This window comes from Palaemon carinicauda, chromosome 42, assembly GCF_036898095.1.
Source record: "Palaemon carinicauda isolate YSFRI2023 chromosome 42, ASM3689809v2, whole genome shotgun sequence".
Classification (NCBI taxonomy): Eukaryota; Metazoa; Arthropoda; class Malacostraca; order Decapoda; family Palaemonidae; genus Palaemon; species Palaemon carinicauda.
In genome coordinates, this window is record NC_090766.1 from 37,177,754 (window position 1) to 37,190,498 (window position 12,745).

Below are 12,745 nucleotides of genomic sequence, written 5' to 3' on the forward strand. Positions count from 1 at the left end.
TCCATTATTATTAACTACATTTGATCAAAGTGAATGGATTAATATAGTAATATAGTATTGTCACAAGGCCGTAGGTTGTCTGTGATTGGCTGATCTCGTAGGTGTGGCTGAGTGAGGCGGTGAGCGGCGACTTCTGATTGGTCCCTTCAAGGTCCGTTCATATTGGGGGAACTTTCCTTTATTCATCGATCAGTATTTTTACTTTTTAGCCTATTTTTATTATTTCTGACGTTGATACATCTCTGATAAGCCGTGTCTGATTTAATAAACTTCAGTGTCATTTTATAAGTGTTTTAGTATATATTTTGATTTAATTTTGAGTGTAATATCAGCGTTTTCCCAGAATTATTTGATCACCTTGGCTCGCGTCCAAGTTAAGGGAGTGTTGCCACTCTGTGGTGTGTACTGTATTTACGTTTTTACTGTGTTCAGTTGTATTAAGAGAGTGGCACGTATCTTGAAAAGTTCTAGTGTATTGGCTCCGTAGCTGTGTAAGTGAGGTGTATGTCGGTTTAGATTGTTACCGAAACATTTTAAATTATTCACCATGTTACATCTATCACTACTGCATCAAAAGTTCGGATTTAATGAAGCCAGATTGTGTCAAATAGTGCATGTTGGAGGGGCTTAACCTGACTAGTCTATGTGAAAAAAAGTAACTGTAAGCCAACTTATTTTATTACATGGGAAAGTTTAAAGGTCTCTTTTTTTTCTTTTTTTTTTGTCTGATAGAAAAAAAAAACTTATACTAGAAACTTGTCTAAACTGTTGTTAGGTCGGTCAAGGTTAAAGTTGAGTATGACTATGTATTTTTAAGATTCAATACCTTTTTTTTCTTTGTTTTTAGATAACTTTTAAACCAATCCTGCTTATCGTAATCAATTGCATTTTGGGGGATTACAGATGTCACACCTATTATGTTACAAGAGATCGATGGTAATCTACCAAAAATTCTTCCCCTGGTGATAAACTTTCCTTTAACACATTGTACCTTGATAAACCACAATATAAGCCCTTTTATAGTTTATATATGACATGTCTGTTTTGACATTGTTACTGTGTTTAGAATGATTTATTGTTAATTTGTTCTCATTTATTTATTTCCTTATTTCCTTTCCTCAGTGTGCTACTTTTCCCTGTTGGAGCCTTTGGGCTTATAGCATCTTGCTTTTCCAACTAGGGTTGTAGCTTGGCTAGTAATAATAATAATTCCTCACTGGGCTACTTTTCCCTGTTGGAGCCTTTGGGCTTATAGCATCTTGCTTTTCCAACTAGGGTTGTAGCTTGGCTAGTAATAATAATAATTCCTCACTGGGCTACTTTTCCCTGTTGGAGCCTTTGGGCTAATAGCATCTTGCTTTTCCATCTAGGGTAGAGCTTGGCTAGTAATAATAATAATAATAATTCTTTTCCACCTTGTATATAAACACACACTTGAAATTTTCACCAGACATCTGTATTGGGTGGGTTACAAAACATACATAGAAAGTTGCTGCCACAAAGCCCAGGTCTAACCATTTCTCACTGGACGTCGTCATTGACACCTGTGTATCAAGTGGTAATCCCCTGTCCTATATTGGAAATAATCATCAATAATTTATCTTATGTATTGTTTATGCAATGGCAGGAAAAGAGGAGGATTTTATAATTGGTTGAGACGGACAGGGTGTGAAATGTCAAGCTATGACTGAAAAACCATATTTTAAATGGGAAACACATCATCAAACCTAACCTAGCCTAACTTAAGAGCCATACCTTTACCTACTTACCTACCAGGTGGAGCCCGTGACCCCCTCCCCTTAAACTGCCATATTCTTAGCTTATCCTATAACTAAATATCGACTGTGTGTTGCTTACCAACATCATTCACTTATGGTATGGTAACACTAAATCATAAAAGTTCGTAGATTGGAAGACTAACTTCATAATATAAATTAAAGATAAACATTTTTTCTCATAAGGAAAATTGGTTTGACAAGTCATGAGATAATATACACGTGTCCCAGTGAACTATATACACCCATTTTATATATATATATATATATATATATATATATATATATATATATATATATATATATATATATATATATATATATTTATGAATTTGACATGCATTTTTATGGACATTTGCATAACCACAATTCCATTTATCTACTAATAATTGGAAACACTTGTATATTGTTTTGGGGGAAAGGGGGGTTGTGTATATGTATGATAGCAGCCACCTGTATTTATTATTATGACTAACTTGGATTATGGCAGTGTAAGGGGGGTCGCAGGGCGGGTAAGTAGGTAAGGATGCAGCTTGTAAGTTAGGTTAGGGGTTAAGTTTAGGTTAGTTAATGCCCATTTTTAATCAACACATGAGGAACTGGGCTGTTATACAAAGGCTCTGAGATGTGAAAAGAGTTAGAAGTCTAGCAAGGACAAGAATCTAACCTAACTCAGATCTCAGTGTGTTCCCCATGATGACAATTGGATGGGCTGAAGCTTCTCCTTGTCTTCCCCAATGTAACCTGTCCTAAGAAGCGTAGCTTCCCATTTTTGAAGTTTTCTGTAATAGGCTGCCAAAGATTAAGATGTCTAAATACTAAATGAATCAAAATTCTAATAAAAAGTCAGAAAAGTAATGCTGTAGTGTAGGAGAAAGACACTCAGAAATCAAACCATTGTTCTCCAAGTCTTGGGCAGTGCTATAGCCTCTATATCATGGTCTTCCACTGTCTTGGGTTGGAATTCTCTTGCTTGAGGGTACACTCTGGTACACTATTCTATCTTGTTTCTCTTTCTCTTGTTTTGTTAAAAGTTTTTATTGTTTATAAAGGAAATATTTATTTGAATGTTACTGTTCTTAGAATACTGTACTGTATTTTATTTTTCCTTATTTCCTTTCCTCACTGGGCTATTTTCCCTGTTGGAGCCCCTGGGCTTATAGCATCCTGCTTTTCCAACTAGGGTTGTAGCCTAGCAAGTAATAATAATAATGATATTGTATACCACATTCAAAATGAAAATACCTTCAAGGCAACAAATGACTTGTTCCTTACCTGTAGGGATTAAAAATGTCAGTTGTCTCTATATTGAGCTTTTAAATCAATGCTTCTCCATTCATCCTCTACTTTACGCTTCATTGTCCTCAGCCATGTAGGCCTGGGTCTTCCAAATCCTCTAGTGCCCCGTGGAGCCTAGTTTAAAGTTTGGTGAACTAATCTCTCTTGGGGAGTGCGACTACTGGGGTTCAGTTTTAGTATAGCACTAGGTAATCCAAAAATAAACCTGCGTGAGTTAGTTATATTCCTAAAAAGCAAATCCTTCATAAATTAGAAATAACAGAGATCCTGAAAATGATCCTCACTACTTTGTCACCAATCGTCCTCGACCTTTCCGACATAACCCGTATTGCAAGTGGCATTTGTGATTCTATTGTCGTAATATTGTTAAGGCCAAATATATATATATTCAGTGTATCTGAATATAGAGACAACTGACGAAATCTAACTGAGGCCCTTTGCGCCAATAGGCGTAGGGGGAGAAGATGATTATGAGTTAAGGAAAGAGACTTCCGTTAGAGAGGAGAGTAAAAACCATTTTTTTTTTTCTTAATTCCTTAGGTCCTCTTTACCAAGACTGAGTGTATGATAGGCCTTTTTGTTGAAGTAGCTACGTAGCAAAGGGGACTGCACATCTTAAATTAGGGCACTGACCACTGTATAGTAGACTATCCTTGTTTAAGCATGGCTTGTTTCCGTTTATAATAATGTACTCTCACCTTCTACCATAGAGGAAAACCCCCCCCCCCCAATCAAGATGTGTGTTGCTTATTGGCCGTCAGCTGGGTAAAGAAAAGTATTTAAAACATATTTTGTTTACATCAAAGCAGTGTCACTAACATTTCTAAGTTTTTTCACTTCCACCCATGTGTTATGTGCTATCTGCCATCTGACCTGTCGGTTGATAGTGTGTGCCAATTATTTTATTTTTGGGGGGACAAACCTAAGGCACTATTTTCTATCGAATCAGGGGTACCTATTAATACCTTTAGAGTATGTACAGTATCTGAATATCATATCTCTTCATCCTAACTGTAATAAGACTGACAACCATAGCAATATCATCAAATACAGTAGCTTTAAAGACAAACTATATATACAGTGATTAGCAGTGACTATTTATACCGTGAAGAGAATTATGGAAGCCTTTTGTTGGATGACAAAACGTAAGAGTTTTGTGATAATCTTTTTTTCTACAAAGGATATACTACATTCAACTTTAATTATGGCTGTGGTTTGTAGGTGAAATGAATAAATGATTAATTTTAAGTACATTTTTAAACAAACAACTGTAATTTACCTTACAATAGTTGAGATTAAGATTTCAATCATTTGTTTGTTTTATCTACAACGTAGAAATTCTGCTAATAGGATAGATGTTTAAGCTGAATTGTAAAATGTCTGTTTAGGACATGGCATTATACATAAAAAGATATTTAAGAATTTTTAACATTTCCTGAACTATGAAGAAATTGAATGATCTGGGGTTGGAATTTGCATAAAAGTTGTAGGTGATCATTTACTGTTATTATTATTATTATTATTATTATTATTATTATTATTATTATTATAACTTGCTAAGCTACAACCCTAGCTGGAAAAGCAGGATGATAGTGTATAAGCCAAGGGGCCCCAAGAAGGAAAATAGCTCAGTGAGGAAAGGAAACAAGGAAAAATAAAATCTTTTAAGAACAGTAACAACATTGAAATTGATATTTCTTATATAAACTATAAAAAATTTCTTTTATTTGAAATGGAATTTGTTTATTAGTTTAGATATTGTACTCCAATACAGTACTCCAGTGTTGTCAAGTGCACTTATTGGGTTTCCTCAGCCATGTAAAGTTTCAGGAAAGTTACAACCGGTAGAAATTATGTAACTTGTATGTCTCATTATCTTGCCGGTCGGTGTAACTAAGATTTTATCTGTATATACACTACATAAGGAGCCATGAGAGTCTTCAAATGTAGATAAGCAATCATATTATCTCTCATCATTTTGGGTAAACGATGTCTGATGTTTGAAACCAATCTGGCAGATAAGGAATAGAAGGACAACCGTCCTACTTGTGTTTCTCGCTTGATTTCTGCTCTGTACCGGTATGTCTGGATTATTTATATTTTATGGTTGTAGTAGGAGATAGAATTTTTAGTTTTTCCCCATAATGTTTAAGTCCATACGCTCTTGCTTGAGGGTACAACCAGGCACATATTTTATAGTGTTTCTCTTCCTCCTCTTTTGTTAAAGTTTTTATAGTTTATATAGATATTTATTTTAATGTTGTTACTCTTTTTAGAATATTTTATTTTTCCTTGTTTCCTTTAATCACTGAGCTATTTTCCCTGTTGGAGCCCCTGTGCCTATAGCATCCTGCTTTTCGTACAAGGTTGCAGCTTAGCAAGTAGTAATGATAATAATAATAATCTGAAATTTGTATCGTCCCTTCATATGGCCTTGTGGTTTTCTGGTATGGCTGTCTAAGTACTATACTGTATGCACTTTTAGTTGCTGACTAGTGCAAATAAACTTTTTTGGGAAAAAATGATGGCTGTAGTGCTTGTCAGTTCTGTCGTCTCAAATTTATTTACTTTACATGGCCCTCTTTATAGCAAGTCTGATTTTTTATTTGTACCAGAATTACAGCGTATTTAATTACAGTCTACAAGAACCAAAGCGACAATGAAAAAACTAAAGCATCTAGGAAATGTACAAGAAACTAATGACAATGCAGTAGTATGTTGAAGCAGAAGTGGTTCTTTAAGATTTAGTAGGTTCCATTATTGAGTAATATTGGTAAGGATTTATTAGGAATACACTAGGTCCTTGAGTTACAAAGAAGATCCATTCCTACAATAATATTGTAACTGGTTTTTATACATGTTTAACACAAAATTACATTAAGTACAGTACATTGAAAATATGAATACCGGTATACAGTAGAATGATAAAAGAAAATTTAAAAAATCATAAGATAACATTATGGGAGTGGCACGTGTACAACTGTTGCAAGTCAAAATCATTAAAATACGAGGACTTATTGAAGAATTGAGCAGTTTGCAATGAGTTCAGTTTTATGGTTCGTTGCATTCTGTGATTTATTACGCACCTTTGAGTACAACTGGTTGCACAGTACATGAGTTGGTCATACCATTTTGATTCCCCTACAGTTTAATATCTATCCCCATAAAGGACTTGGTGTGAAAAACTTTGTTCCTAAATGTATACAGTACTGTACAAGAATTTCGTCTTTCAGGATAGGAAGTGCATGACATGTTGGTTCAAATTTCTAGCAAGATACAGTAGTTTACAATTGAAGGTAAACGTGGCGTGTAACTCTGCCCATTTCTGTCACACTCACTTTTGTTTTCGGGCATAATGAGTATGTACATACTTTTCCTTACTATCCAAGGCTGTTTAATCTACATTTCATAGTTTTTAATTTGAATTTGTTTTTGCTTTCCTTACAATAATGAAATAAAGCAGGAATACATATGTAGGTAGGGCAATATATTAGTGTATGGCTAAGGTCGGCAAAAGATTCCATCACTGTGCCTGATGGACATAATTGTAAGCAATTAGTGTATCTTCATTTATTGTGTGTAATTGATGGCCTCCCTATATGGTGGGCTTAATATAGGGCTTGTTTTGACTTAATGTAGAGCTTATTCGTTTAGGAGCGGGATGTTTGAGTCTTCTCTGATGTCCATGACAGTGCGAGAATGTATAGCATATTGCACTGCTTATTGAGTTCACCTTTTGCTGTAGCTTCTGAGTAAAACACTTTGACTTGGTATCGGGGAGTTTGCTTCAGCAGCAGGAAGAACTTTGATCTACATAGGGGAGTTTCTTAAGCGCTGGGGGAGTTTGAGGCGATTGCCGCACTCCGACATGTGCTCCAAGCCGAGCTCTCATACGGGATAGGAAGTATCTTGTCAATGTTTGCATGTTCGATCTAAGTCTTGAGTAAAAAATAGAATGACTGGCTCTTCTTCTACTTTGTTCCCCAACTAGAGAATGAAGCATTACTACCATTGAAAGCTTGATCTGACATTGATGCTGGTGATCTACATTTGAGCAGCATTCCATTTAGACTAGATTTGTAAGAAGATATTCTTCCCCATCCTCCTTTAATAAGGGAGAGGATGGTGTAATGATTACCTATCCACTGGCCATCATGCACCAGGTATCTCGTTCCAAACTGTCTCTCCTTTTCGTGAGAGAGAGATTCCTTCGTTGACTACATACCAGATATATAATCAAGCAATGGCCAGGCCTTCTCAACCTTCTCATCCCTTTGATGTGCTGATAGGAGGTTTGAGGAATCATCTCCACTTTTTTGTGGGACCAGAATGACTTAATATTCCAGGGAAGAAAAAGCATCAATCCGTTCAGTTCTAGGGGGACGTCCTACTTTCCAATGATTTAATTCTCCCTATTTTAATGGATGAAAGTTTGTTATACATTTAGGGACAAATCGCAATTTTTAGTAGTAATGTAATTTGTATTTTTTCTTAGTTATACAAACCCAAGTCCTAAACTTCCCACCCCAACAACCTCCTTCAATCCTGAGCCGAAGATCAAAATTGAAGTCCTTTAGAAGGAGAGTGGGCAGAGCTACTTGCCCATTCACAGCACCTGTTGTTAACTACTTTAACTACTGGTATTTCTGTTACCTTCCAGTCTCTAGCTATAAAGACTTTTCCTATTTTACAGGTCTCGGGTATCTATAACTTGAAAAGATTACAAATTCAAAGTTATTTATATTTTCAGGGCAATATTTATACCGTATGCTACAAAATTTTGATGTCAAATTAATTTTATTATATGTGTCATTTTTCAGGGAGCCTTACACTTTACTTCATATCAATCCGTATATCGTTAAGTAACGTGTAGAAGTGAGCACCACTCGTCAGGACAATGGGGGAGCAACGAGTTGCGAAGTGGTATTTTGGAGGATTATCCTCATGTGGAGCTGCTTGTTGTACTCATCCACTTGATCTCCTCAAGGTAATGTACAGTACATTAGTTAAATTCAATACAGTGCACAGTACTAATGTGTTTCAAATTTGTAGTGAAGGTGGCTTATGATTTTTCTTCTAATATAGTGTTTTCAGTTCATTGAATCATGTTTATTAATATCTACATTTCCATTTTTCTTAGGTGCACTTGCAAACCCAGCAAGTTAGCACAATGGGTGGAGGTCAAATGGCTGTCCATATTGTGAGGAGTCAGGGTTTGTTGGCTCTGTACAACGGCCTCTCAGCATCTCTACTCAGGCAGCTCACGTACTCGACGACAAGATTTGGAATATATGAGGTACGATTTCCTGCATTCTAATTTTGGTCTTGTATACTCTTTATTGATTATGCCTACTTTATTATATAGCGGTGTAAATTTGATTGAAAAGTATTGTTTAGATTAGAAACCTGTTGCTGTGAAAAAGTCATTTGTTAGGTATATTTATTTATTTCCTTATTTTCTTTCCTCACTGGGCTATTTTCCTCTGCAGGAGCCCTTGGGTTAATAGCATCTTGCTTTTCCAACTAGGTTTGTAGCTTAGTTAGTAATAATAGTAATGCTAATAATAGGGTTTTCCTTTTTATCATTTAGACCAAGCATGTTTTTGTTACAATGTTAGGGGCTGGTTAAAGTCTCCTTTTCTTCAGTTAATTTAGTTTTTCTATATTCTGTACCGTATCCAAAATAGCTCTTATTTTGTAAGTACAGGTATTCATCTATACGATGATGTATTTGGCGTTGTAAGTCATTTTCAGTTGTCTTTTTATGTATAACATTACTATAGTTCCTGCAAATAGTATGGTACTGTACTTGTAATATAACGATAATTATAATAGAGGAATTTCTGATGAATTTATATATATACAGAATCATTTAAATCTAATGATTGGTAACAAATGGGAAGTACCGTAGCTTGCAGTGCATAGAAAGAACAATAACATCAAAAGGAACATATGAAATACAGTACCTTATACATATTGAATACTGGCCAAAACAGATATTTGTCCAAGTTCATTTATTTAAGCGTTTAATTTAAAATGATGAACGTGACTTTCTATAGACGTTTTAAATCCATAGTGGATTCAATCAAAGCATATCCAGTTCCTTGTGATGTGCAGGGCCTATCTAACTAAATCAAGGAACCCCTGCCAGTCCATACTAATTCCAGTAAGATCATCCACCAGGCCTCAGGAGTATAAGCCGAAAAGATGATGAGTGAAGAAGTGTTGATTTAAAAGCTTGAGAGAGAGACGACTGGTGATAGCTAACCGAGGCTCTTTGCATCAATAGGCGTAGGAGATGATGATGATGAGCATAACTGATTTATCATGTTTTTGTTTTTGTTTATAATTTCAGTAGACCTTAGCATTGTAGTCGGAAAATTTTAGGACCTTAGATCTGAAAATGTATTTTCAGTCCCTAAAACTCATGTATGGGTTTATAGTTTACCAATTATAGATTGAATGGTGTATCCATTTGTTTATTATTTCTCTCCAGATTTAGAAAAAGTATAAGATTTATAGGAAACTACAGCTGTACTCTGCATATGAAGAGGGAACTAAAATTAAAAGATTTTAATAACTTAAACTTAATATCGGCTATCTGTAAAAGATTACTGCAATGAGCATATGAAGATATGAATTCTACAGAATTTTTTTATCTGCTGTACTTGAGTACAATGCCTCAAGTACTGTAATAATGTTAAAAGGAATTTTAAAATGGGGTTAGGATAATTTGTAATATCTTCTAGAAATATATTTTTTCTATTGAATGAAATTACTCCTTAGTTGCTATAAGGTTGAAGGTCTTTGTAGAAATCAGTATAGGTAAATTTTATAGATTCAGAAGGATTGCAAATTAAGCAAAATGCTCCTAAAGTTTTTTCAAATATAAATTTAGGAAAATGCTTTTAAATTTTTTTTCAAATGTAAATATAGGAAAATGCTTTTAATGTTATTTTAAATGTAAATTCAAATGTAAATTTAGGTAGATGCTTTTCAAGTTTTTTCAAATGCAAATAAAGCAAAATGCCTTTAAGTTTTTTTTTTTTTTTTTTTTTTTTTTTAGATACAAATTGAGCATGATGCTCTAAAAGTTTTTCAAATGTAAATTTATGAAAATGCTTTTAAAGATTTTCAAATGCAAATTTAGTAAAATGCTTTTAAAGATTTTCAAATGCAAATTTAGTAAAATGCCTTTAAAGCTTTTATAGATGCAAATCAAGCAAAATGCTTTTAGTTTATCAAATGCAAATTAAGCAAAATCCTCTTAAAGTTTAATTGCTGTATAACACTTTAGTTCTGTAATTACAGCAGAAAACAGAATCACACAGACAAGCTGTATAATATATTAGTTTCCTCAACCTGTGTGCAATGAATAATTCACTTTTTGAATAAGCCTAGAACAGAATACAAATTAGAGAGCAAGCGGGAGATACACTGTGCGTAATTCGCTACTAACAAAGGAATGGGTAGCCATATTGGGCCTTGTAGTAGTACGGGAAGGGGATCCACCGAGTAACCTTGATGACTGCTCCTCTTCAATTTCACCACTCTTCCCCCTCAGAGCGAAAATTCTATTCGGGGTGAAGATTGCCATGTGTCGTATCAAGAAATACGTACTCTGATATGCAATATCCTTAAGAAAATTTTTAAGGATACTCGCGCCAGGACTTAGAATTCTGGAGACCTATGCTCAATTCTCTGGGAGTATCACTGTAGCTAAATATCCCTTAGAAATCTGCCCAAAGGAACATTCCATCAGGACGACATGGCCATCTCACCCAAAAATAGATTTTTCGCTTTGTTTCAAAATCCGTTTATTATGCAGAAATGGTTACCTATATGCATTCTTAGTTCATATGTAGGCTACCTCATTACTAGTATTAACAAGAAACACATGACTGAAATTAATGAAGTGTAGGAGGGGTTAAGGGTATTGAGTGGATGCATAAGTTAATTATGTTGAACTTTAACAACTTTTCAACTTGTGAACTCACTCCAAAAACACATCTTTTTCTTAAGCAGGTGACTTTCTATTTGGGAAAGGTTTTGCAATGGTAATTCTTTGATTGTCAGTTATCATAAACTATTGGTCTAAGAAAGACATTACAACAGACTTTGATAACACTTACAAACAATGTTGAGAGGGAGGAGAAACATATGACTGCACTGGATGGAACTTCAAGCTGATATCAAGAATGTGAAAGCCTTTAAAAACCAACTTGAGGCGAGGCATTAACTGGGCTCAAATAAAGAATAAGCTTCCCCTTATTCAACCTATTAAGGGAGATGCAAAAAAATATCCTTTCTACATCACTGCATGTTAGTTAGATAATTTCCACCAGCTCTAAAACTCTGTCTGCAATTTGTGGTTTCCATAGTGTTACTGGTCTTCAGTGGTACACTAGGCATTACTTAAGGGTCTTTGCAGCATTGCTTTTGCCCCTAATTCCTCTTGCTTAGTATCCTTGTAATTTACCTCTGTTCGTGCTTACTTTCTTCCATGTGGCTGCTCAACTTTTAATTTTACCTCCTTGTGTAACTCTTAAGATTTTAGGCCAGATGGACTTAGAGGTTTAAAGGCCACTCATGAATGGCAGAGGCAAGGGACAGTGACATTGCCCTATCAAGCAGGCCAATGTCTTAGATAATGAACCATATTACATATGATCAGTGCCCAACCCCCCTCTCCACCCAAGCTGGGACCAAGGAGGACCAGGCAGTGGCAGCGGATGACTCGGCAAATAGACCTATAGGGTCCCCCAAACCCCCCATCCTTAGCTGACAAGGATGGTGAAGTTGCAGCACCGAAAGGAACTAACGAGCTTGAGGGGGACTTGAACCGCAATCTGGCGATCACCAGTCAGTGACGTTACCACATAGGCCACCACAACTTGGGTGCTGAATGGCTTCACTGACCTCAGTGCTGGGCTATTTAGCCCAAATTAATAAAATCAATCCAATCGGGCAATATGTGGAGAAGCCTTTGTATAAAATCACCCATGGTTTTGTTATTGAAGTACTCAGTGCTGTTATCACACAATCAAGTGATATCTGTACAGCATTGGCAATTATAAAAAAGGGATCACATACTCCAAGGGCTTTGCAAAAGCCAAATTGTAAACTAAGGAACAGTTTATTACCTTCAACTTACCTTTTTGCAGTACATACTCTTGCCTTTTTTCCTTCCATCTTAACCATCCAACCCTTTGATTTTTCTTTTCACGATGTGACTGTGGTGTCTTACCCCAATTGCACCCCACCTCTGATAGTCCTTCCTTTCCATATTGCTGACCCATATGACTTTAAATCAGAAATGAAAATTCGTAAAACCCACAGTCCTCCTCCTTTTGGTCATTTTGAAAGGGTATGATCATTTTGCTGTGTATGAAACTTCAAAGTAGCTTAGATTTTTGTTATAGTGATAGATATTTGCAGTTTTGGGCAGAGTGATAGATATTTACAGTTTTGGGCATGTAGATCTTCACATTTTTAAATCCGTTGTTGTTTTTAAGACTGTATTTTGATACAGTTTCTTCTCCTGTTTTAGATCCATGTAGGTTTATAATTCACTTGAATTGTTCATAAAATTGTGATGAGATTGTACTCTGGAATTTGGCTTATCATGGCCACACCTAGAGATGTGGTACATCTCATTATTGTTAGTTTGG

At 35.4% G+C, this 12,745-nt stretch overlaps 1 protein-coding gene across 5 annotated transcripts in view; it reads left to right on the plus strand.

Annotated features, from left to right (window-relative positions):
- The window catches only part of Dic1 (Dicarboxylate carrier 1), a 60,368-nt gene that overhangs the window by 26,604 nt on the left and 21,019 nt on the right, over positions 1 to 12,745 (plus strand). For 2 of the 5 annotated variants that reach the window (XM_068365133.1, XM_068365131.1), the window contains exons 2-3: positions 7,895 to 8,061; positions 8,215 to 8,370. In XM_068365133.1, the coding sequence (XP_068221234.1) occupies positions 7,972 to 8,061; positions 8,215 to 8,370 (246 nt within the window). In that variant the 5' untranslated portion in view covers positions 7,895 to 7,971. Of the gene's footprint in view, positions 1 to 337; positions 503 to 5,041; positions 5,154 to 7,894; positions 8,062 to 8,214; positions 8,371 to 12,745 lie in introns of those variants that run through there. The other 3 variants (XM_068365130.1, XM_068365134.1, XM_068365132.1) reach the window with 3 other exon arrangements.